Source organism: Cucurbita moschata, unplaced genomic scaffold, assembly GCF_002738365.1.
Source record: "Cucurbita moschata cultivar Rifu unplaced genomic scaffold, Cmos_1.0 Cmo_Scf00014, whole genome shotgun sequence".
In the NCBI taxonomy this organism is placed as follows: Eukaryota; Viridiplantae; Streptophyta; class Magnoliopsida; order Cucurbitales; family Cucurbitaceae; genus Cucurbita; species Cucurbita moschata.
Genome location: NW_019268530.1, coordinates 4,578,712 through 4,604,085, shown reverse-complemented (window position 1 = coordinate 4,604,085; position 25,374 = coordinate 4,578,712). Strand labels below are relative to the sequence as shown.

General features: G+C 37.2%; 3 protein-coding genes across 6 annotated transcripts; 1 reads left to right on the top strand and 2 right to left on the bottom strand.

The window, feature by feature from the left end:
• Window positions 1-54: 54 nt before the first annotated feature.
• On the bottom strand, window positions 55-3,751 carry LOC111452328 (chaperone protein ClpB1). The gene is made up of 7 exons (XM_023092986.1): window positions 3,540-3,751; window positions 2,236-3,399; window positions 1,974-2,155; window positions 1,270-1,892; window positions 901-1,180; window positions 612-809; window positions 55-512 (listed from the first exon to the last, which is right to left on the bottom strand). Exons 2-7 carry the CDS (start codon window positions 3,383-3,385, stop codon window positions 216-218), a joined length of 2,730 nt encoding a protein of 909 aa, XP_022948754.1. The 5' UTR covers window positions 3,386-3,399; window positions 3,540-3,751; the 3' UTR covers window positions 55-215.
• A 1,447-nt stretch (window positions 3,752-5,198) lies between these two features.
• On the bottom strand, window positions 5,199-11,316 carry LOC111452329 (protein LEO1 homolog). Its single transcript, XM_023092987.1, has 12 exons — window positions 11,044-11,316; window positions 10,339-10,682; window positions 9,680-9,797; window positions 9,374-9,577; window positions 8,878-9,054; window positions 8,447-8,578; window positions 7,756-7,935; window positions 7,541-7,672; window positions 7,106-7,210; window positions 6,790-7,026; window positions 6,018-6,177; window positions 5,199-5,577 (listed from the first exon to the last, which is right to left on the bottom strand). Exons 1-11 carry the CDS (start codon window positions 11,155-11,157, stop codon window positions 6,043-6,045), a joined length of 1,878 nt encoding a protein of 625 aa, XP_022948755.1. The 5' UTR covers window positions 11,158-11,316; the 3' UTR covers window positions 5,199-5,577; window positions 6,018-6,042.
• A 2,141-nt stretch (window positions 11,317-13,457) lies between these two features.
• Window positions 13,458-23,660, top strand: LOC111452327. Of its 4 annotated transcripts, XM_023092983.1 has the most exons (11): window positions 13,458-13,757; window positions 15,161-15,272; window positions 15,688-15,748; window positions 15,842-16,089; window positions 16,214-18,753; window positions 18,884-19,008; window positions 19,629-21,458; window positions 21,987-22,035; window positions 22,153-22,394; window positions 22,509-22,616; window positions 22,843-23,660. In XM_023092983.1, exons 4-11 carry the CDS (start codon window positions 15,897-15,899, stop codon window positions 23,075-23,077), a joined length of 5,322 nt encoding a protein of 1,773 aa, XP_022948751.1. In that variant the 5' UTR covers window positions 13,458-13,757; window positions 15,161-15,272; window positions 15,688-15,748; window positions 15,842-15,896; the 3' UTR covers window positions 23,078-23,660. The 4 variants fall into 4 exon arrangements, with proteins under 4 accessions (XP_022948751.1, XP_022948750.1, XP_022948752.1 ...); XM_023092982.1 differs by lacking the exon at window positions 15,161-15,272; XM_023092984.1 differs by lacking the exon at window positions 15,161-15,272 and having other exon boundaries at window positions 15,675-15,748.
• The last annotated feature ends 1,714 nt before the right edge of the window (window positions 23,661-25,374 follow it).

Sequence of the window (25,374 nt, the reverse complement as noted above, 5' to 3'; positions counted from 1 at the left end):
ACTCTAACGGATAAAAATTTCTAAAAATATAATTAAAATTGACCATACATGCTGGAGGTAAATATGTAACACTTACGTATTCATTTGGTCCGTAAATTCTTTAATTTTTCTATTTATTTAAACAACTTCACAGGGAAATACATCAAAACACAAGAAGAAGAAGAGATTCAAATACACTCTTTTCACACAGATCCCATCACTTCTACTCTTCTCTTTTACTCTTCCATCTCATCTTCATCAATTTCCTCAATCTTCATCTTCTTCACAGTCTGGGCAGCAGCATCGCTTCTTGTGCCATTCTTGAGTTGAATCAACACATCAGACTTATTCCCAGTTTGAGCATCAACCAATCCCCCGTTCTTCTCCACTCTGTACGTCAACCTATCCCCATCACCCCCTGCATCGATGAACACAGTCGAATTCTCATCGATTTCTTCTTTGATCAACATTCTCGATAGCTCTGTCACCACTTTCCTCTCCAGCCATCTTCTTATGGGTCTAGCACCATATACCTGAAGAAACAATCCACACAACCAACCATGTTACCATTTTTGTTCGCCCAAATTCAAGCTACATGTTTGTTCTTTCACTTTCTTCATCAATATACTTACCGGATCGTAGCTCTCTGCCAAGACATGGTCGAGGGCGGCATCCGTCACCGCCAAGGCAATTCCCCTCTCGGCCAGGCGGGCTGCGACGTCTTTCATCTGCAGTCTGGCAACTTTCCTCAGCTGGTCGTGCGAGAGAGGGTCAAATACAACGATTTCATCCAAACGATTAAGCAGCTCCGGCCTGAAGTGTTTCCGCACCTGAAACAGCAGCAGCAAGTGTTCGTTACATTGTAATGAACAGACGAAGAATTGTGAATAAAGAGCACAAAACTTGTTCTGTTTTTCGTACCTCTTGCATAACTCGATCACGAGCAACTTGCATTGTGCATTTTCCCATAAGCCCAGAAAGGAGATGTTCAGCTCCAAGGTTAGAGGTCATGATAATGACTGTGTTTCTGAAATCCACAGTGCGGCCTTGACCATCAGTCAATCTCCCATCGTCTAGAACTTGGAGAAGGGTGTTGAACACAGAGATGTGAGCTTTCTCCACTTCATCAAACAGCACAACACTGTAGGGCCTCCGCCTTACAGCCTCTGTGAGTTGCCCTCCTTCTTCATGGCCAACATACCTGAGAAATCACAAGTTCCCATGAGATTTTGTTCTCTAAAGCAAAGAAAGACCAACAACTTACACTATATGGCGAAAGTCGGTACTTACCCAGGAGGAGCACCGATGAGGCGCGCAACCGAGTGTTGCTCCATATATTCAGACATGTCAATTCTCACCAGGAGGTTTTCATCATCAAAAAGTTGCTCAGCAAGCGCCTTGGCAAGCTCAGTTTTGCCAACACCAGTAGGACCCAGAAACAAGAAGGAACCAGTTGGCTGCTGTGGCCTTCCCAATCCAGCTCTTGACCGTAAAACAGCCTCAGCAACAGCATCAACTGCTTGATTCTGCCCCACAACTCTCTTGTGCAATCTCTCAGCAAGCCCAACCAGCCTCTCTTTCTCATTCTGGCCGAGCCTCGTGACAGGAATTCCAGTCCACCGGCTCACAACTTCTGCTACTTGTTCCGGTCCGACGGTTTCGGTTAACATTAGGTTCTCATCAGTGTTCCCTTCAATCCGTGCTATAGCAGATTCTACTTCCTGGATTGCTCCATATCGCAAGTCAGCAGCTCTTGCTAAATCATATCTTCTTTCAGCCTCTTGCAAAGCTATCTGTAGTTCCTCCCTCCTCTGCTTCAGTCTTCTAATCTCATCTACCCTTTCTTTCTCCTTTCGATATTTCATCAGCAATGGCTGAAGCTTATCCCTCAAATCATCCAGCTCTCTCCTCACCTACAGCAAAGTCAATAAAATGTCAGCAACTAATCAACAATGACAAATAATGAAAGGACAATCTGTAGAAACAATACCCACTTCAACCAAACGAGCTTTACTAGCTTTATCCTTCTCCTTTTCAAGCGCATGGAGTTCAACTTCAAGCTGCATTCGCCTCCTCTCCAAGTTGTCAATTTCTTCAGGCTGGCTATCAAGCTGGACCCTCACATTAGCACAAGCTTCATCAACTAAATCAATGGCCTTATCAGGAAGGTGTCGCCCTGCACAATGTAAACCAAATCAATATCAATATCTTCATCATCCTTATCAATAGCCCTGGAAATAAGAAACAGATACATACCAGTGATATATCGACTCGAAAGCTGGGCTGCAATGACAAGAGCTCGATCTTGTATCCTAACACCATGATGACCTTCATATCTCTCTTTGAGTCCTCGAAGGATGCTGATAGTATCAGGCACACTTGGTTCAGCCACATAAACCTGCTGGAACCTTCTTTCAAATGCCGCATCCTTCTCCACGTACTTCCTGTACTCTTCAAGAGTAGTGGCCCCAATACAACGTAGCTGCCCTCTAGCCAGCATAGGCTTGAAAAGGTTAGCGGCGTCCATTGACCCCTCTGTTCTTCCAGCACCAAGAACAAGATGAATCTCATCGATGAACAGTATAACCTTCCCCTCTGCATCTTCAACTTCCTTCAATACAGCCTTCAATCTCTCTTCAAACTCTCCCCTGTACTTAGCTCCCGCAACCAGAGCACCCATATCCAAAGCTATGAGCCTCACATCAATAAGATTACTTGGAACATCCCCTCTTACAATTCTTTGTGCTAATCCTTCAACCACTGCAGTTTTTCCAACACCAGGCTCCCCAATAAGAACAGGGTTGTTCTTAGTCCTTCTCGATAAGATTCTCACCACCCTACGAATTTCCTCATCCCTACCAATAACTGGGTCGAGTTTCCCCGCTTGTTCTACCAGGTCTCGCCCATATGTTTTAAGTGCCTGAAATGTTGTATCGCCAGACGCACTCTCCACTTTCTTCCCTTCTTTTCCACGTAGTTTCTCGACCTCGGATTTAACTTTCGCCGTGGTGACACCGGCTTCTTTGAGCAAATCCCCAATCTGAGAATCATCAAGAAGGCCAAGAACCAATTGATCGACAGCTAAATGCGTGTCCCCTCGCGATTTTTGTGCCGCTTGTGCCCTTCGAATTACCTTAATCAGAGTTGTACTCGCCGGCACTTCATCCGGTGCAGGGGATTGAGATGGAAGCTTCTTCAATGCTCGATTGAAGACCGTCTCCACTTCTTTTTGGGCATTTTCACCACCGGAACTAGAAATCGCTTGGCTGAAAATCCCACTCGGATCAGAAATCAAAGCAACCGCCAAATGAAGCGGTGTCAGTTGCGCATGGCCAGAATTCAAAGCTAACTCGTGAGCTCCGGCGAGTGCCTCATTAGTCTTGTGGGTGAATTTATCAGGATTCATATCCGAAAAAAATTCTAAAAGAATAAAATAAAAACAGACGATCAACACCAATAGCAGAAAAAAGCAACGAAAGCCATCAAAATACAAGAACAATCACACAATGAATCAAACTGAAACCCATCAATTAAAAAGAAAGAGTCAGCGATCACCATACCTTCAATTCAAAGAACAGAAATGCAGTTGTACAAAACCCTTGCGGTAGTAGGAGACTTGATTCAAAAGAAACTGTTCAGTATCAAAGAGAAATCCGATCTCGATTATCGAAACGTTGCGTACAAATGTTTGTGCAGTGAAATGGAAGAAGATTGCAGAAACACGGAGGCGGCATGGTGTTCTTATGGAATGAAAATGGAGGCATCTGGAAGGAACTAGACTTGGCCGGATTTTACCAGACGTTATAATTTGCACGGCCACGAAGTCTTCCCCTTGGTGGCCCATCCCGCATCTAATGCCTTTATTTTTTCTTTTTTTCTTTTTTTCTTTTTTTAATAATCATATTACAGGATATTTTTGGTTTTATCTTAATAAACTATACATCCTTTATTCTTATTATTTTTGTACATTCAGTTTCATTCGATTTAATAAAAGTTTGGTTAGTTTGTAACAAGAAAAACCGTGATTAGTCCCTTAATTTAGTTAATCAATATTTAATTATCTTTCTTTTAAATATTATTCTCTATTAAAATACTTTATACCATTAAAGAATAGTATTATAAAATATAGATTTATTCTCTGACTTTTGAGTAATAAGTTTGAGGAAATATTTTCGACCAACTCAAAATTTCAAGTTGATTGAATTGATAACTCAAGTACCTGAAATTATTTCACAACTCAATTTAACCGTCTATTTTTTTTTTTTTTTTTTTTGTGTGTTTCAATGCAATGACCGTCTATATTTTTGGTGTGTTTCAGTGCAATGACGAAGGTGTAGAACGTGACCAGTCACGTGGGCAAGGGCAAAGACTGACAGCAAGAAGCTGCATAAGCAATGGCGAGGCCAAGGATCATGGCTAGTGACATAGGCAAGGGGCGATGGCTATCGATGACGAGTTGCATCTGCAAAGGGTGTTTGCATCTAGCATCGATGACAAGGGTAAGGTGAGGATTTGCATCTATGTCGAGCGAAACCTAATTGTTTTTGTCCTATATATATTTGAACCGGTTCAATTCTAAAAAAATACCATCTAACTCAACTCAGCTGTTATGATTGAATGATATTCTTTTTATAAATATTTAGTGATAAGACCGATACTAATTTTCCTGATATTATGCATGGATCAACTATATCATGGCGAATTCTTCAGAAAAAATTGTCTTCCAAAATGGACTCTAATAAGTGAAATTTCGAGTAAATGTTTACATAATTCTCTACTGTACGAAGAAATGATTCATCAAAATAATGAGTCATTATCGACAGATGTTCTAGATTATTTAGTCCACTTTCTTTATTATTTAGGATACTTTCCTCCATTTTTATTTTAATATAATAAATCATTGATGAAGATTCTAGAATCTTCAATTAGCTGACTGGTGTGCGACCATTCCGAAAACGACTTGACCACCAGAGGACCCACTCCCATTTTAGTACTTTATAGTATTTTATATAAATAAATAAATAAAAGTGGTCGCAATATTTAAATATACATGAGTTTAAAAAAAAAAAAAAACACATAAAGACTAAAAACATTGTCTAAACAAACTTTTCATATTAAAAATCCCAGTATTATAAAGATCATTCCAACTCCTGACACAAATTCATTGCCATTTCATGAAAGGATGAAAATAAAGCGTCAAATCTATCTTCTTTGTATGATCATCAGAACCTCTCAATCTATTTCTCTTGCCAGCAGCCAAACATAGCATGATATTGAATATAGAGAGAGAATTAGAGTTCGAACAGCAAAGGAAAAGGCCAGCCAATGAGAACAAGAAAATCAATGCTTTTCCATGGAGACAGAAATTAGTAATGGGTTGTTCAGCACAGATGAAATTATACCAAGAAAACGCCATTTTCATACCGTGATCTCATGTAACCAATTTACAGAAGTGGGATTAATAGCCAGAGCCGCATGAACCTTTTGAATCTGCCGGAGTTGGGCTGGAGAGTTCTTTAGTCCTCCACTTGTTCCGCAGTTCGTCTCTCTCGGAATAGAATGCTACCATTGCAGAATGATCAACCGTGCCACCGCCCGCTGTTAATTAGAAATGTCAATGAGATACACCTTTCAGTTTCTTATGAAGTTCTTATAACAAATGAAAGCAACCATCCTAGAAGGGAAAGCACAGAAGACTATCTAACAAGTTCATGAGTAAAAAAGACTTTTCTTGAATTGGCAGAATTCTATATCAACCATTATAACTATTCATTAAAAATGATTTTGGCACTGTAACAACTTCAGAAAAGGGGGAAATACTGATTTTGACGTTGCTGGTTACGAAACTCAAGATGAGCAATCCCGCTTGTGCTAACATGCGTGTTTAAAATATCAAAGAGATAAACCACTGAAATATACTCTAAAATAAAAATAAAGCAAACTAAAGATCAAAAGAGAAGTGATGAATGGATATTTGCAAGATTTTCCAGTTTCCACCATCATTAGAACTCAAATGGAAATGAGATGAAAATGCTCACTATTTATCTCATATGAAGCAAGTTTTCAATCCTCATCGCTGTCATAAACCACTGCCATCCTGCGATGGGTTGCAACCTTCCTTGGAGGAGACTCCTCATCAGACTCAATCCCCTTGCGCTTGTGACTGCCCCCATAATCTCTAACCTTATGCTTGGGCTCCTGCAAATAGAAGGGAAAATTGATCACAAACAGTGGAAGGATGAAATATATAGAGTTTATATGTAGTGGGTTGGGATGGTTTGGAGAATTTTGCACCAAATTCAAGGATTTAAACACTGATTGGAAGTTTTTATGCAATGGTTTCCCAATTTGTCCAAGGCAACAAATCGCAAGGGTCGTAACCTGCCAACAAGCAATCTCCTTCTAGCACTTACTTTCTTTTCTCTTCTTTCGGAGGGTGCTCTCCTTATGTCTATAAGGTAAAACTTAAAAGCCAATATTCATTTTCTCTCACTTATTACCCTTTCAAGACAGCCAATAATCTTCGGCTAAATCTCTTTGGAAGTTTCTCCTGAACTTTAATCAAGGAAATTACCAAATTTGTATAGGCAAAGGCAGAAACCTGCTTTCTTTTCTTCATAAAGTTATTCTTGTTAATGCTTCTAAGTGAACACTTAGTAAATCAATATTCTGTTGTAATTCAACCTGTAATGTTTGGGCTAGTTGGAAACGCTTTATTGCAACTTCCGTGAACTGGGGATTTCTTCCCCTTCTCTGTATATTTCATTATGTAATGAAATCTCAAGAATATATATATATATTAAATCATACCTCGGCCTCTTCATCCACATCTGAAACTTCATTAACTTCTGCCTCTTCATCACGTTCATCGTCTTCTTCCCCCTCTTCATCATACTCCTGCTCTGGTTCTTCAACTCTCCCATGAGCACCATCTTCTCCTTCACTTTCGTACTCAGACTCTTCCTTCTCACTGTCAGAGAAATCCACAGGACGCCCAGATGATTTAGCAGCGGGCAAGGATGACTTCCAGGGTATGTTTCTAGTTCCCTGTGATGCAAATTCCATTTGCACTTTTAGCACTCTAACAAAAATCAATGGGCAAGATTTAATTGACAAGGTAATAGACCTTCTTTGCATTCATTATCCGTTTTTCAGCTCGCTCTTCAGCTTCCAAATCTTCCTCAAAGCGGCGGCTGGAACGACGTGAATCAATATAATCTGTTTCATCTTCCTGGACAAAAAACATGGTAAGTTAAGTAATCTCCATGACTTGCAAAAGAACATAACGATGTGCTTCCAATAATTTTATAACTGAAATGAGATCTATAAAGTTGTATACAGAAGCAACAGATGCAACACATGCAACCGCAGCAACTTTTCCTTCTTTTCAGCATCATAAGCAACTTATAACCCCTAAACCAGAAGTCGGTTCAAATTCGCAAATCCTGAATGCCAAACTACCCAAATAGCCTAACTTGACAACTTAAAACAAGAAACATTCTCAGATCCCAAAAGATTTAGATAATGGGAAGAGATGAGAAAGAAAATTACAACAGCATACCTCCTCAAGGGCATCTTCCAAGAACCCAGGCGATAGTTGGCGCCTTCTGTCAATGACAGGAGTATATTTCTTGTTAACCTTTTCCTTCTTCCGATTAAGAAGTACATTTGCCCTGATTGTTTGACTTTCGGCCTACAACAGCACAATACAATACAGCAAGTGAACACCATGATTTATGTACGATTCAGAGCAACAAACACCATTAGACCATTTACCCTTTCTTTTTCCTCTTTTTCCCTTTCAGGATCAATGTGCGTTACGCAATTCTTAACCTTATACACCTTCTTATGTCGTGAGTCAACCAGAGCAGTTAACAAGCGGTGAGAATTAGATGTCAGGGACGATGGAACGAACCTCATCTTTCTCATAAGCCTACCTTGTGATTGCAGAATTCCCTGCACGTACAAAACAGATGATCATCATATGAAATACATTTCCACCAATAGAGAAGGGGAAAAAAAGACCTGTTATTTGTTCGTTTACAAAGGAGGGATCACCCTAGAAAGGGAAATAAGAGTTGCAAAGTTTAAACAATGCAAGTAAGTTTTCTAATTCACTTTTTGCAATAAGAATAGGTTAGTTATCATATCCACATCCCAAGCCCAAAAAAATTAAAAAGCATAAATATATCTATGCTCCAGATATAAAATGATCAAAATATCTCTTCAAAGTAGAAAGGAATTCAAATCCTAACGCAGGTGAAACAAAAACTAGCTTAATTAAACTTCTACACTGATGCAACAAAATGATACAAATTTCAGCAATATTCTATGTAGTTGAGCACGATTCTCAGTCCCAAATCCTTAAGAGTAGAAAAAGAGCCTTGAGTTCAAACAGTTAAACAAGAAAAAAATGTGACAGAACTATAAATCTAAATTTCAATTTTAATTACTTTTGAGACATTACCTTCCCATGCCTAAGAAACAAGTGTGCTTGGTCGTGCTTTGCATCTTGCACGTTTATGTCAAGCACTTCATTCCCAATTAATAGCTGCAAACTGCCATCTGACCACCTCACAAAACGTGCATTACTTTCATACTACAAATCAGGAAAACAAATGTTAAAACTTTTAGTAATGCAAAAGAAAAGGCAAAAAAAACCAATTTAGCATAATAAACTTAGGAAAGCCTAAAAATGTATAAAATCTGACCGAGAATCTTGTTTCTTTCCTTTCATACTCCTCCCACCAAAGTTGGGACGACACTCATTTGTAGCAAAACAATAATAAAAGAATGTACTACAAAATCTTCTATAAGATCATTCATTATGCACTACTAGCAATAATTAAAATGCTAATTCATTAAGCAAAATCAATGGCATGAATGCTAAAAACATACACTTGTTGTGCCATCGGGTTTCCTAACAGTTCTCCAGCGCACGATGTTATTTTCCAAGCGTATGCGTTTGTTAGCTCCAGATTCATCTGTCACAAATACATCCTCTTCCACATATGTTTTGGGATCAAATGGTTTTGGATCGATGCCCATAATATTGGAGACTTTTATCATGTTCATCTGCAATTAAGATTGAAAAGCTGTTATATTTACATCACATCAAAATATTGGTAAAAGAGAAGCACAACAAAATAATTTTTGACACTTCCTAATTGAATGATTCACAAGGGGGGGAGGGAGATTGTGCCCCCACATGAAAAAAGAATCCTTAAATTGTTATTACACAAGCAGGCAGAGGATACATATATGATCAACCTAGAATCAAATTGTATGCAATGTAGCATTTCACTCCTAACATCAGATAAGAAGCAAAATTTGGTGGTGCGAAGTAAAAATTGTGTCAAATGACAGTTCAATGCAATAGAGTTCATCAAAGAACCTTCTCTGGGCGGGCAGGAGGAGGACGTAGTGGAATCTCTAGCTCCAACGGAGGCCCAACTGGCTTCTCTTTATGTTTTACCTCGAAATTTTCCTCTTCTGATTCATAACGAGCATCTGACTCATACCGAGCATCTTCATCAGGAATTATATCATCTGGTCTTGGACTCTTCTCAAAGCTCCCCTCCTCTTCCATAGGTGACCTCTGAAAAAATATTCAACTTTTTATGATCTTTACAGCACAAGTGTCATTCAGCTTCAACAATCAGAAATTATTCAACATTGCAAATGAAGATTTATTACTCACAGCTGAATCTTGCTTAATATCATTTTCAACAGCATATTCTGCTTCATCTTCCTCATCAGAATCACCAAATACATCACGAATTTCAGCCACTGGATGTGAACTGTGATCCCTCTCCTCCCTGTCTCCAGTTCAAAATTCAAATTCACAATGCTGGCAGAAGTAGCTAATGTCCATTAATAAATTAAATACTTAGATGTATTTGATACAATATAAATTATTGTGATCTATCGTATCCATGAAGCACCTCCTTTCTGGTAACCCTTTAAAAGGAAATGTATAAATGCTTTGCTCCAGTACAATCGGGGCCAGTTTTGAAGGGTCAGTTGTAAAAAAATCGCCAAATTAAAGAAAGCGAGGCTGGAGATCATGGGCTCTTCCTAGTCTACTCTCTCTCCTATTTTTGTCATTACAATTTACCTTCGAGTAACTGATTTACGTGATTGTTTATGAACTTCTCTGGTCTCTAATAAGTAAGAAGAAAGAACAATATGATAGAAATGTTGTGTACAAAAACAATTAGGAGAAAACTGCTGTCCGCAAACTGTGCCAATGAGAAGCTATAAGATCATGAAGCTAGAATTCTAGAATATAATACAAAAGGATGGGAACAACTGGAATGAAAAGAGATGAAGGGAGGGGGCAAACAGTAAATCCATTACCTCGGACTCCTAGTTTGATCCACCTCTTCGTCTTCATTGTCAATGTAATGATTTTCTTCGGACCTCTCGGATTCACTTTCAACTAAATCATGCCTCCTGCTTGTTACCACTCTTTGGCCATATTCTTCCCTATCTTCGCTATCCACCTCTTTCCCTTCACTTTCTTCTTCTCCATGATGACCCACGTCTACTTCCTGAGAACTTTGATCTCTTTCACCCTCACTTTCTCCAGGATCCGGCTCAACATCCTGCAACTCACCTTCACTCTCAATTTCCACCTCCCCATGTCCCTCCACTTCACCTTCACCTTCACCTTCAGGCTCCGCCTCACCTTCTCCTTCATCCTGTAAAACAAGTCAAGAACAACAACAACATTAAATCAACTTATTCCAGTAAAACCAACGTCCAATAAGCACTCAGCGTCCACAATAACTAGTTCCCCATATGCATCTTTCCAATTAACACCGAAATATCTATTAATTCCATCGGTTCACGTGACCAGTCTTCCAATGCTCTTCAATTTTAATCCTTTTCATTGAAGTGGCAGATTGAATGCTTGATTGTATCCGCAAATAATTAACAACTAAACCAACACAACACACAGCAGCAACTTCACCCAAAATTCAATCCCTAGACATCCATCAATCTAAGAAAGTTCGAGTAGTAAGGGCGTAAAGAAATAAGAACATGGATAGAAGAAAGTACAGAGGCATAATTTGGCTGCGGATTGGACTCGTGCTCGGAATCAATCTCTTCTTCCTCCTCGGATTGATCTCCGAAGAGATTCTGCATCATCTGGTGCCTCTTCTCCTCCCCCATGTGGCCGTGTGATCGTCCTCTTCGTGTGCTTGACAGTGATTCTGTAGGTTAACGGGAAAACGAAAAATAGTGCAACTCCCAATAGGTCCAAGGGCTCGGAAGTTACCAGAGTTGGCCACTGGGATCTGCCTTTTCTTTCTTCTTTTTCGTTCTTCTTAATTTCTTTTCTTTTTGACTTTATATAGTCCCCTTAATTCCTCTTTTCTTTTCTTTTCTTTTTTTTTTTTTTTTTTTTTTTTTTTTTTTTTTTTTTTTTTTGTGTTAACCGTTGGGTTATTGACACGTAAGCTCCCCGTATAATAATGAGTACACCGCTGCGCTTTGGAGAACTCAAAATTGCTGGTTTAATTTAGAGGCCTAAATTATAAAGGCTAAATTAATTTTTAAAAAATACAATAAACTTTGTTTTTTTTTGCTAATATATATATATATATACTTAATAATATCTTGAAATTTTTAAAAATATCTTTCCCTTTTGATTTATTTTTAAATATTTAAACTAGTGTTAACCTTCTTAATTTTATAAATTAAAAAATTATCATCAATATATAAACGCTCTAGCCATATTTTATAAATCATCTCTAAATTTTTAAATTTCTTCTGAGTTTTTAAAAATATTAACGTTACTCACAAGCATTTTTTAACTTCCAAAAAAGTTTAGACATGGTTTCCAAAATTTAAAAAAAAAAATGGAAGGAATTAAGTAAAAAAATTATGTGTATTTTTATTAACGTAGTCAATTATAAAAATTTTAATTACCCTTTTGTCCCTAGTGTAAATTTTGTTTCCAAATTCTTACTATTTTTTTTTTCTAATTTTTTTATTATTTAACTTATATTATTGTAGGAATACTATAGTGTAGTACATGCATGTGTAACGACACGGCTTTTTTTTAATATGATTTTGGTCATTACTATATGCATGCTATGAAGTAATGCTACGCCAAAGTTAAGATAAAAATTGTTCGGAAATTAACTCTATCATGATTATCTATGGTTTGTGTAGCAATCAATGTCGATCGTTTGAGATGTCTTTTTAAAAAAATATATATTGAAAAAAGTTGATTATTAGAAATACCAATAAATGACCTCATTGTTGGAGTCGAAATATAATCAGATACGACATGAAACATGGATCTGAATGTTCATAGCGATCAACAAGCTTCAAGATTTCGATGCCTATGGGACTGATTTTGTCTTTCTTATTAAGATGTATAAACTGATTTCATTAGTGTTTCGTAAAGAACGAGACAAACTCAACAATATCAAACACAACCTCATCCACTTTAACATGAAGTTTTATTAAGACACTAATATGGAAGTAGAAAGATAATTACTAAGATTCAAAGCACTCTTTTAACGTTCTCAAATAGGTAAATAACATGAAATCTATGTATCCTTCAAAATTCGAAATTCACTTTTGTCAAACAGGTCACCTGACATAAAATGAAATGAAAAAAACCTGTAGAACTCAAATACTATAATGTTCGAGTCGAACAACATCTCTAAACCTTTAGTTTACGGTGTATATAAAACTGTAAACACATCATTGAGTTTGAATGTTATCCATGCTCGATCATGGGAGAGATCTTTAAGATATTAAACCTTCTTAGCTCGTAAGTTTATACTCACAAAAATCCTTACTATTTCAAAAGGTTACTTGTTCCTCACATCTTACCGTAATCAATTTCTGATAATCAATCTGAAACCACATATATGAATATTTCTTCTTAACATATAAAGCTAACGTGTCTAATGCAAACTCTAAGGTATATGTTTGGTCATGTAAGTCATATAACTGTGACTCGGGCTGCCTTAAGCTTACTCTTTCAAACAAACTGATCATTCACTAATGACCTATATAAATTTGAGCTCATCGAAGCCCAACACGGTTAGTATAAAGAATCTTTTATGAACTCAGGTACGAGTGATTAAACCTTTTTACCAATAAAGCCTCAAAGTTTGAGTTTTAATCGTCGTTTTAATACCATAGGTAATAATCATCTATTAATAATAGGTTATTTCTTTCGATAATTGTAACTCATATGGTAAAGTGAATTTATACCGATGCACTCGAGGTCTCAACATTTGGGATTTGGGCTTTGAACTTACTTACGGGCCGAATCAATTTAGGCCCAAGATAGAGTATAATGAAATTGGGCTTGGGCCTGCTTTTTATTGGACCAGCCCATGACAAATGAGTTGACCCAAATTTCCAGAGGGTAAAAAGGTATTTTTGGATAGAGTGAAAAAAATTAAAGGCACGTGCGAAAACTCGTATTATTGGGAGGAAGGAAAACATGGATTCGCAGTACCTCATTGGGCAATGGCGATGGCAATCGGGGCTCAGATTCGGACCCAAATCATCCATATCCATCCCAGACCTGAGGTTCGGTCCGAACCTCAACTCTGTGCCCCAGTTCGTTGAAATTTTCGCACTCTTTCGATCGCTTTATCTCTCTCTTTCTCTCTCTATCTCTCTCTCTGAGCTCGGGGAGGCACATATAGTCGTATCTCTCTCTGATTCAAACCCTAACACTGCATAATCCAGCATTATCAGAGGAACGCTTACAAGTTCATGTGAAAGTTCATCAAATCAGTGTGAGTTTGTTGCTTCCTTCTTTCTTTTTTAAAACCCTAATTTTTTTCCCTTTTCCGGGGGGTATTTTCTTTTGGGAAATAGTGAATAAGTGCTTCATGGCGGTGTCTTGGGTACGGGCAGCTTGTTGCAGCTTGTTGCAGCTTGTTGCAGCTTGTAGTGTTGTGTTGCTCCTTCTCCTTGGGTTAATCTGGAGAAAATTTGTGGCTTCTGTACCTACCTGTTTGGTTGTCTGGAAAATGGTGGTGGAGGAAGGGATTGATTATATTTGTGGCGTGTTTTACTTCCTTTTGTCGATAATGAAGTTTTTGGACGACGTTAGTGTTGTTGCTTGTGTCAGCGAAACATGTCGTCTCTTGATCCCCTTCCCCATTTTTGTCATTTTTGCTTTTCACGTGTTGCGCAAGCTTTTTGGGTTCTGGGAGCGAAAAATTTTACAACGTAATGTCGTAATCTTTTCATTGTGGTTTGTAAGCACTGCAAACCACTCTTTATCTTCACGTTCTTTCACTGGTTATCTTACAGAGATAGGTCCGGCTTTATATTGAGAATACATGCAGTCATGTTTATATTATGACTTGTGGAAATATTAGTATCCATGGAAATGCGGTGCTCATATTGTTATATTACCAGGACCTGTTAATTTTATGGTCTTCATTTATTTATTTTTTTGCCAGTATGAGATTGACTTGAACTAGAAGGTCAATTTTCATTATGATCCCATATATCTTTGGATTTGAGACTTTTCGCAGTGTTCTAACTTTCAATTCATGTAGCTCGCTGCATGGTTTATGAGGCTACGATCAATAACCACGCATCACAATTTCACTTTATGGAGTGCAGTTATAATGATGTTAGAAATATCAATCTGTACTGTCGATGATTGGGGGCTAGATTTCTTTCCATTCTGTTGCCTTCAAGTTGGGTTTCAGTCTTTTTATTATGAAATTTTTGAAATATTCTTTCTTTTTGGTTTTGTTTTAAACTAGGTAAACAGCCATTGTACACCTCAAAAACAATTGTTGTTGAACAACAAATTTTCTTTTTCTATAAACTCTATTTTTCAGTTGCCAAGAGGAGAAAGGATGTTCTCTCTACCTCATTAAATTGATGAATAAAGATATTCAAAATGTCTAAACACTTGGAACGAGGTAGTTCAGAACCTATGAACATAAGTTAAATCTAAATCCATGTTAGTCTAGCTATAGCAACCTGAAAAGATAGAGACTGGTAACAGGAAAGATCTAATAAATTTAAACTCAAAATTCAGTTGCTTTTAAATGGATAGAATGTAACTATATTTTATAGCAAAACAATAACGGTTAAATTGCAACTTTTAAGTGGAATCACAAAGGAGGCTTTTAGGTCTTTTATTCTTTAGAACTTTAAAGCCTTTCTTCCTCAGATATGAAGCCTTAAGATGGTCAAGGAGGATAGCTATATCTCCAAGTAAGGGGGGACGAGGGAAAAAACTATGGGAGTTCAGTTGCCTTCGGGTGGTTTGCTATCTGGTTGAGGTAAAAAGTTCAAGTTCTGATTATAAATGTTGTGCTAAAATGAACAACACGTTGCTGTTGCTAGATTGAGATAATAGCGTAACTTACATTTTCTAATATTTTCTGCATGTAGAAGGCAACGAAAATACCTAAATCAATGACATCAAACCTTGGACTTTTTATTACCAAGATTGGCTTCTGCTTAGAGCATTTGTTTAGTTTCTTAAAAACATTTGTATATGGCCTGAGTGTTTGTTTGGCGCTTGTTTTTGTTACCCTTTCTTATGATGCAAGATGTTATCTCAATTAAAAAAAGTGATTTGAATTGACATGATTGAAATGGTACTATGTGGCTATTATATATGTAACTCGTTGCTATTTTCTCTTTGGCCATAAAATCTATTTTAGTGTGATGTAGTGTAGTGGCTATATGCAGGATATATTTGAGGGGTTCCGTCATATAGAAATTCTGAGAAATCTTAAATGACCAAAAGAGGGTATGTTTCGGACAACAACCGTACTTGAGAAATTACCTCATGTGGTTGCTGTAGGTGGCATGGATTTGCTGTAGCTGATAACTTTTTTTTTAGGTACCTATTTTCACACCAAAAGTCATTACCAGCTGAACAGTGGGGTTGACCATCTATGCCTGGAAACGAAGTTGGAGACAGGGTCCACAATTTCTTTGGCCAAGAGAATTTGTACCAGGGCCAGCATCAGTCTCAGGCTGCTGATGGAAGCTGCGCTGGTCTTAATAATAATCTATGGGTTCGAAACCAGAGAGAAATAAATTCTCCTTTTGTTTCAAATTTGAAGAATTATAATGCTCATCAACCAGGTATTACTTTGTAGTTCCTTCATAAAGCCGATCCTTACTTTTTTTTCTTACTTTGTGTGGATCATCGTTATTCCTCTCTTTTTTATAGCATCGACTATATTTTGTTTATATTTTTCCCTAGCAGATTCTGGAGGACTGGGTCAGCCTTCTCACTCGCTTCATGGTTTAAACTTCTCACAATCATATATAACTCCTGAGATTGGAAGAAGCGAGTCTCAGAATCAATATCAATCTCTCAATGGTTATGCAGCAGGACAACAACTTTTCCATGCAAGACAGGTTGAAGCAAACTTTTTAGGTGCAGATGCAGTATCTGATAGGCATATAACATCTAGAGGCCTATCTATTCATGAAGCACAAGTGAATAATCCTGAATTAAGCAAGAAAAATGTAGCTAGGTTGGAAACTACCGATTCTCCCGTAAATTTTGATTTTTTTGGTGGCCAACAGCAATTGAGTGGCAGGAATGCCAGTGTGACACAGATTTTGCCTAAGCAGCAGCCTGGGAATCATGACATGCAGCTTCTGCAACAACAAGCGATGTTGTCACATATTCAAGAACTTCAGAGGCAACACCAATTTCAGCAGCAGGAAGCAAGACAACATGGCTCGATGAATCAGATTTCATCCAACTCAAAGCCGACAGCAGGAAACCATTCAGCCACGCTGATTGATGGGATTCCTGTTAATGATTTATCTACCTCTCCTTGGTTGACTGAGCATATGGTGAATAACACCAACTCATTGCAACATAGTTTGTCGGCAACAATGCAGGGCTCCTCTAGTGGATTTGTATTTCCTTCTGAGCAGCAACAAGCACTGCGCTCGATGGGTTTAATTCCTGAACAAGTTGATCACTCTTTATATGGGGTTCCTATTTCTACTGCACCTAGTTTTCTAGGTTCAAACTCTCTCATTCCGACAGATAAACCTGCTATGCAGCAGTTATCTGTCAGTAATGACCCCATTTCAGGGAACCATTATACTGCATACCCGGATCAGGTTAGCATGCAGGATGGAATGGTTGTGAGACAGGATTTCATAGGGAAAAGTATGTTTGGCATGTCTGCCAGTCAAGGTTTAAATGGTGGATTAAATTCTGAAAACTTGCAGCATGTGAATCTCCAACAGAGAAATACATCTATGCAGGAATTTGGTAGCAGACAAGATTTCAACGGGCGATCAGAGGTGTCACAGGAGAAGACAATGGCACAGGTTGCTCCACCACAGACTGTGGCTACACTAGATCCCGCTGAAGAAAAGATTTTGTATGGTTCAGATGACAACTTGTGGGATGCTTTTGGCAGGAATGATAACATTACGGCAGGTGGTTTCAATATGGCAGATGGTATGGATTTTAATGCTGGATATTCCTTTTTACAGAGTGGAAGTTGGAGTGCTTTGATGCAGTCAGCTGTGGCAGAAACTTCAAGTGGGGATATGGGCGCTCAAGAAGGGTGGGGTGGCCTAAACTGTAATAATAGCGGTGCTCCAAATGGTAATCAGCAATCTTCCGATGTCAATGGCAGTGGAAAATTGCAACCTGTTTGGGTTGATAACAACTTGCAGACAATGAATTCTCGACATTCTTCTGTCTCTTCTGCGGCAAATAATAGGCCCAACAATTATACTAACTCAGCCAATGCCTTTGGATTTTCGCAACCGGCTCATAAACCATTCTTTCAACAAACTGAAGGTTTTCAGAATAGCAGGGCCCAAAGTTTGACTCCATCGTTGGATGGTGAAAGAAAATGGATAGACCGTAATTTGCAACATAAGTCACTTGCTGAGGGTCACAATTTGTCTGAAAACGAAGGTAATACTTCAAGTGTGGAAATAAATGCAGATAATATGTCAGGATCTTGGCTCCGTCAACAGAATGTGTCCTCTTATAATAGCCAACCATGTAAGCCTAATGGTTGGAGCTATATTGAACCGATGTTCTCCCATGGAGGTAACAGTATGAAAAATCATAAAACACATAACATGTCACAATCTTCTCAGGGTGGAGATCATAAGAGAACTTTATGTGAAGAGATGGGTTCTGCTACTTTTAAGCAGAACCATGATTCAATTCCTAACGCAACTGATGAGTTGCAGCATGCAAATCCTGCTGTTGAAAACTCGCAGGTGTACAATGAAGGTGCTCATATGATAAACAATGCTGCAGTAACTAATGCTAGCAGTTTAAGAGATGACCTAGGAAGCAGGCAACACAATCCCATTAATCGTAATGTTTCCTTTTGGAAAGATGCTACTACTTCAATGGAGTTAAAAGAAAGTGGTTTTGTGGAAAAATACCAACATCATCATGATAAGGGCTCTCAAATGTTCGAATCACCTGGGAACAGTTGCTTAGAGAAGGGTGCGACTGAAATGCATGAGATTGAAAACTCAAATACTAGTGATACACACACTTCTTCTGGAAGCAAACAGAAAGTAGGAGGTAATACCATTCGAAAGCCATCTCTAACTTCTCGCAGATTCCAGTATCATCCTATGGGGAATTTAGATATGGATATGGAACCTTCTTTTGGAACAAGCCATGCAACACAACCACAGGCTCCTATGCAGCAGAATTCTCATGGGTTTAAAGGCAGTGAGCTAAGTCATTTTAGGCAATCCAAATCAGGAACAGATGGAAATTCAATGGAAGTTGAAAAGGTGATGGGCATTTCAATTTGTTGCAATAAGAATTTTTTTTTTCTAATCTTGTTTTTTTTTTTGGTATACTTCTAATTTGAGAATCGATTCAAAATTTCCATGATTAATGAAGGCTTAAGCTTGTTTTCAGAGTGACATGGGAGCCTTTGGAGATATACCTTCCAAAAGAATGCTTCCACCTTTTGGATCTCGTTTTTCTTCTTCTTTGGATAACCTTACTGGTCATGATCCACGACAAGTGGCCTTACCGTCCAGGTAGTCTAACACTGAACAATTGTTTATTATCATTTATGCAATTTATGCTTGTTGCTACTACCATTTATGAACTTCGATCATGTTTCTTTTTGTCATTGCAACTTTTTTTTTTTTTTTTTTTTTTTTTTTTTTTTGTTTTATCAATTATTAAACAAAATCTTAAAGCTATTTAGGAACTTAGCTCTTGACCTACTACATAAGACTTCAAATATTTGTTTGCAGGGTAGATTTAATCAGCCTACTGTTTGATTTCTGTTAAATAGGGTTCAACTGGTCTTTTTATGCCAATTTTAGGGACAATATAAAATTTTTGTAAGCTTAAGGGCCAAAATGACATAAAATGTTGAGGGACTAAAATAGGATTTCAATCTCTTAACTATTATCCATCCCTGATTTACCCTACTTGGAGGGTTTTCTTTGGGTGTTATTTTAGCTTGGTTAGGGCGGATACCTTGCATTTCCTTCCTTTTCTGACACTTTTTTCCACCTTTTTATCTGTTATCTGATATCTGATTTCTGAACCAAGTATCATTAGTGAGCATTTATGTGTTTCTGGATTATATATTTCAACTTAAATGATGATTTAGGTAAAATCCTTCTCATTCTTTATTTATTTGCAGCCAAAATATGCTTGAGCTTCTTCACAAAGTGGACCAGCCAAGAGAACATGGTAATGCTACACATAGTCCCTCTTACCGAAATCCTTCTTCTGAAATGGTTGAAGCAGAAACTTCTGATGGATCAGTTGGTCAAGCACCACGAAAGCAGTCCTCTGATTCTCAAGTTTTTGGTTTGCAACTGGGGCCCCCTCAACGCACGTCCATGCAAGATTCTGCTCTATCTTCTCATTGTTCCTCGCCCATGGTTATGAGTTCAACCCATTCTACCTCGGAAACAGGAGAACGTGGTCATATGTTGGCTTCTGTAGCCTCTAAACAGAGGGATTTGAGAAATAATATAACTGGTCCTTCTGGACACAGCGGCAATAAAATCCCTCATATCAATGCTCAAGGAAACTTGGCTGCAGCTTCTCAATCTGCCTTTCCTTATCCTAGAAGTCATCTGCACAATCAGCACCTAGTTGCCAATCACTCTGCTAGTGTGTTTTCGGATAAAATTGGTGTTCATTCAAGAACTTTTGATGTCTCTTCTGAGCGAGTTGAGAAGAGCCAAATGGCGTCAACAGATATTTCCAGAAGTGGTCTCCAAATGAACCTAGTTTCTTCTGCTGACACATCTCACCTTAGCAGTGGTGATATATCTAATGCACAAAATTCTTCCCAGCTTGCCCAGGAATTGGTTTCTGTGCCCATGTCTCGACAGGATTCTTTCTCAAAAGTCTCTCCTAATGAGTGGGCAAGTGTCAGAACCCAGAAACATTCATTACATGCGGAGCCATCAATAGCTGCCTCAGATTTGCTTAAGTCTCATATGCGTATGGACAATCCAGACAAGAATTTTTCTGGACAAAAAAAGACTGATAATCAAGAGAAATTGGAACTAGAGGGTATTTTCCCTGTTGAAAATTCCATGAATATGCAAAATATTATTGGGGGAGAAAAACAAATGCAAGAAAGCCCTGACCAACAAGTTTCAGGTGGGAAGAGTGAAATTTCCTTGCAGGCTACAAGTGCATCAGGTGGACTGGAATCAGCTGGACATCCCTCATTAGGTGCATCTCCATCAAATTCTATGGCTACTCGAGCAAATATTGACACTTTTGGTCATTCTTTGCGTCCAAATATTAGTCCGCAACACCATTACTCCTTACTGCATCATATGCATGCCATTAAAAGTGCAGATAATGACCCAACTAACAGGAGTGGGAAGAGATTTAAAGGTCCGGATTGTGGTTTAGATTCTCAGCAGGTTGCCATGGATGGCGGACAACTCTTATTGCATGGACACGGTAATGCTGTCAGAGAGTCATTGCATAACAATGGTTCCATTTCACATGTAGATACAGCAGCGGTAAATTATTCATCAAAGAAAGGGGATGCCTATGTATCATCTAATATTGACATTGCATCTTGTGTGAGAGGCGAGCATCCTCAAATTAGTCCCCAGATGGCACCGTCTTGGTTTGATCAATATGGAACCTTTAATAATGGGCAATCTTTAACCGTATTTCCTGGATCTAAAAATGCATCCATAAAGCCTTTGGATCAACCTTTCATTGTGGAAAAACCTCCTGATGGTTTCAATGCTCAAATTCCTTTGAATCAAGCAAATGCTTCTGTTGATGGTAGTGAGCACAATAATTCAAGGGACAGTTTAACTCCCGCATCGATAGAACACAGACATTTGTCTTCTGGTCAATCATTGCCACTTGATTTCATCAATCAAAGTTTGTCTGCCGTAAGACCAAAAAAGCGCAAACACTCTGCACCTGAACTGTTACCATGGAATGAAGAAATCACTCAAAGCTTTAGAAGGCTGCAGGATATAAGGTTGTCCTCCTACCCTCAAAAGAATACAACTAAAATATTTGTAGTTAATTGAAAGAAACTGCTACATAAGATTGGACTAGAAATGCAAGTGCAAAGTGATTGCTCGAAAAAGAAAAAAAAGAATCCATGCATCTTCACTGAAGGTTTTTTTAGCATTTCTGATTGATAAAAGTGAAGGATTGGAACACTTCGAAAATTTGTTAGAACGTTTTCTGTGCATCTTCACTGAAGGTTTCTTTAGCTTTTGATTGATAAGAGTAAAGGATTGGAATGCTTTGAAGTTTTGTTATAACGTTTTCTGACATTTTCACCTTTTGTTTCTTGCTGATTTACACCTCAATCATTTTCTGTATTTTTGATATTTTTGTTTTTACTGATTTGGTTCTTGTTATCTACATTCTCCATCCTCTGTGAAAACTTATCTCGTGGAAGCTCGACTTCATGGATTAAGCATAGTGCTTGATTTATTTATTTATTATTTTTTAATGCTTGTTCTTATGTATGCTGACTGCTGTTTTCTATCTGCAGCATGGCAGACGTTGACTGGGCTCACACAACCAACCGGCTGATTGACAAGGTATGCTATTTGTTTAACTAGGCTCTTCTTGAATGTTTGTTATTCCAGATCTCAGATCTAGTCAAGAGTGCCTGATCTATTAATAAAATGATTCTTATTGCAATCATCCTTTGACAGAAAGAAGATGAAGTTGAAATGATCGACGATGGACTGATAATAAAACTAAAGAGGAGGCTTAACTTGACTACACAGCTAGTTCAACAACTCCTTCGTCCTCCTCCTTTTACAACTCTCTCTTCAGACCCCAGCTTACATTATGAGAGTGTGGCTTATTTTGTTGCGAGGCTAGCATTAGGGGATGCCTGTAATATAGTTTCTTCCACAGGAACTGATAATGCTTCGCATCCAGAAAGAAATCTGTAAGAATTTTCCCGACCTTAAAATTTTAAATGTCTATGCAAGGACGATAGATTGTACATTGTTTACATTTTTATTTTATACTAATATTTGGTTTTTTCGTATGTTCATTTTAGCCCTTCTGAGAGACCTAAAGCATCTGGGAAAGCTGGTTATCATAAGTTCATAGAAGGTTTGGAGAACTTCATGAGCCGGGCACAGAAGATGCAAGATGATTTATTGAGGTAGCTTAATGTCTTTCATTTGATTTGATTATTTTTTATTTTCCAGAGGATTTGATTATATGATGCTAATCTTGCATTGTTTCTCACTTTTCAATCGCAATTTTCTTTCAGCTTTTGGTGTCTGCTGTTGCTACTATTACTTTTGTTTATTACTGACATTATTTGGTTCCGCCTCGTTGAGGTGTTTTTGCTTTAAATTGGTAATAAGCTGCTTTTGCTATGGCAGAGTGGAGAAGAGAGCTTCAATCTTAGATTTGAGAGTGGAATGCCAGGATCTTGAGAAATTCTCTGTTATCAATCGGTTTGCCAAGTTCCATAGTCGAGGACAAGTTGATGGGGGCGAGGCCTCGTCATCTTCCGATGTAACCACAAGTTCTCAGAGATCTTGCCCCCAGAGATATGTTACTGCACTTCCCATTCCTAGAAATCTTCCTGACAGGGTACAATGTCTTTCACTTTAATTATTAATTGATTGATTTTGTTCACGTCGGCCAATTATCTCTACATCCCTAATGCTTCTCTGGTCGATTTTCTTTCAACTTATAGTCAATATGCTTCACAAATAGAACCATACAATTGGGAATGTCAGAGAGAAATGATTTCTAAGTTATCTTCTTGAAATCAATTGAGGCTGTTAGATAAGATATGTGCAAGTTAGGTCCTTCAATGTCATTTTGAGTAATATAAATAGGTCCATTCACACTTAATGTACAAAAGAAATTGCAATACTCTGTCTTTCTTTCTTTTTCTTTGTTCCTGCAAATGGGAGGGCAGAAGGATTGCAGTTGTTTCCCAGAAGTCTCCATGCATCCCTAAACCCAGGTATTAATTGTACTTGTATGGGTTTTTTATTCATGATTTAAGCTTTAGCTCTTCTTATTTGGGAAAAAAAATTGAGTGTTAGACGTGGAGGCACAGAGTTGGGCTGGACATTAGTGTGCTGATATTTCAATACAGATTATTTGGCGTTACATGTAAAAATTGTAAATCCTGATCAGTATTTTAGCTGAAGTAATAAAAATATTATCAAGTGCTTATTTTTAATTCGCATCCGAATCATCCTATTTGTTTCGTTGGCATGATCCCCATTTCAATTTGGTTCAAGTATCCAGTCTTTCCAGAGGCATTGTTGTTATTTTGGTCAATTACAATCGGAGGTTTCAAAGGTACCATGTCTTTCTGTGTGCCTATTTCTCCATAGATTTGATATATGCTCTTTTAATACAGAGAAGTTTAACACATTGATATCGAGTTCCAAGATCGGTTTCTGGGATCGTAAAATGTTCTTTTGGATTAAGTTACAAATTTGGTCTATCTAGTTTGTAGAAAGTTAGAATTTAGTCTCGAACTTTCACTCCCAAGTTCGATATAACCTGATAAATAGATCCTACGTTTAGAAGCTACTAATGGATTGGGTACGTGCAGGGACCAAATTTGGTTCAGTCCGTTCCTCTGTTTATCACGAGTGAGTAATGACCTCCTTTATTTCTATTCAGCATATTCTACGTTTTTTAATTTTTTTTTTTTAATAATGTTCTTGGATGATTGAACATATTGGAGTACATTGAAAGGGTTTAATTAGGTTGAGATTTTAATTGCCTTCCAATTTTTACAATACATGTAAGGTTTAAATTTTCATCCAAAATATTTGTAATTCTATATCTAAATAAAGAAGAATTAATTCCACAAAAAATGGGTGAAAAATAATTAATAAAGAAAGCAAGTAAAATGACTTTTTCCCCATTCTATTTTATTTCAACGCCTTTTAATGATTTTTTAAAAATAGACCTTTTATTTTTTTAAATTCAACGAGAATTCAGTATTTAATTTTGGAAAGTGAGATGTGTTTTAAAACAATTCATTCCTTTCATTATCGTAATTTAAATTGTGAATATATATATTTATGTTATATAATGTCAAATAAAATAATGTAGAAAATAATATCCAAATTATAGAAAACGCTTCTCACTTTCAATTTTATTGCAATAATACCTCTGAATTTTAAAAAATATTCTAAAACATCTTTAACGTTAAGTTTTAAATTAAAAAGATAGCTAATTTGTAAAATCAATTCTCTAAGATATATCTTTTTGAATAGTTCTTTCCTAAAATCGAATGATTATAGTCATGTCCTAAAATCGAATGATTATAGTCATGCTCTAAAATCGAATGATTAAGTCATGGTAACTGAATGAACTAAAACTCAAATCGTGCTGATGGTACTCTAGTATTCTTATATTATATTAAAACTTGACACCTACAGTATTTCATTAAATAATTTTAAAATTATTGTAATAATCATGATGTAATACTAAACAACAAATTAGAGATGGAAGTAGTAGGTGGGTGGTCGAGAATTTATTTTTTATCTCCACATTTTAATCTTAAATTCAAACATCTGGAGAGTTGAATTACTTCATTTTTTTAAAAAAAATAATAATAATAACAAAATCATACTTATTCCCGTATGTAAATTCAACCCAACAATAATATAATATAATTTTTTTTTTTTTGGAGAGTTGGGATAGAGGGTTATAATTATGAATTTTATATTTTTAGAGCTTATTTAGTCGAATTATTATATAATCCATTAATTCTTATTAATTTTGAGGACCAGAGTGTTTTTGAAAATTTAGAATATTTTAAAATAAAATTTTAACATTTTTAATAAAAAAGTTTATTTTTTTAAAGTTGAGAGTTATATATATATTTTGAAAAAAAAAAAAATTAGTATTTAATTTTTTTTTTTTTTTTTTTT

What these genes read in the sequence shown, in the direction of transcription:
- LOC111452328 (XM_023092986.1), bottom strand. Translation starts at nt 3,385, where the DNA reads ATGAATCCTGATAAATTCACCCACAAGACTAATGAGGCACTCGCCGGA. An exon ending in TTCGAGTCGATATATCACTG is followed by an intron (nt 2,156 to 2,235) that starts GTATGTATCTGT and finishes TACATTGTGCAG; the next exon opens with GGCGACACCTTCCTGATAAG. An exon ending in GTGATCGAGTTATGCAAGAG is followed by an intron (nt 810 to 900) that starts GTACGAAAAACA and finishes CTGCTGTTTCAG; the next exon opens with GTGCGGAAACACTTCAGGCC.
- LOC111452329 (XM_023092987.1), bottom strand. Translation starts at nt 11,157, where the DNA reads ATGGGGGAGGAGAAGAGGCACCAGATGATGCAGAATCTCTTCGGAGAT. An exon ending in ATATTAAGCAAGATTCAGCT is followed by an intron (nt 9,578 to 9,679) that starts GTGAGTAATAAA and finishes ATATTTTTTCAG; the next exon opens with AGGTCACCTATGGAAGAGGA. An exon ending in ATGTGGATGAAGAGGCCGAG is followed by an intron (nt 6,178 to 6,789) that starts GTATGATTTAAT and finishes TTCTATTTGCAG; the next exon opens with GAGCCCAAGCATAAGGTTAG.
- LOC111452327 (XM_023092985.1), top strand. Translation starts at nt 15,897, where the DNA reads ATGCCTGGAAACGAAGTTGGAGACAGGGTCCACAATTTCTTTGGCCAA. An exon ending in CAAGTGGCCTTACCGTCCAG is followed by an intron (nt 19,009 to 19,628) that starts GTAGTCTAACAC and finishes ATTTATTTGCAG; the next exon opens with CCAAAATATGCTTGAGCTTC. An exon ending in ATGCAAGATGATTTATTGAG is followed by an intron (nt 22,617 to 22,842) that starts GTAGCTTAATGT and finishes TTGCTATGGCAG; the next exon opens with AGTGGAGAAGAGAGCTTCAA.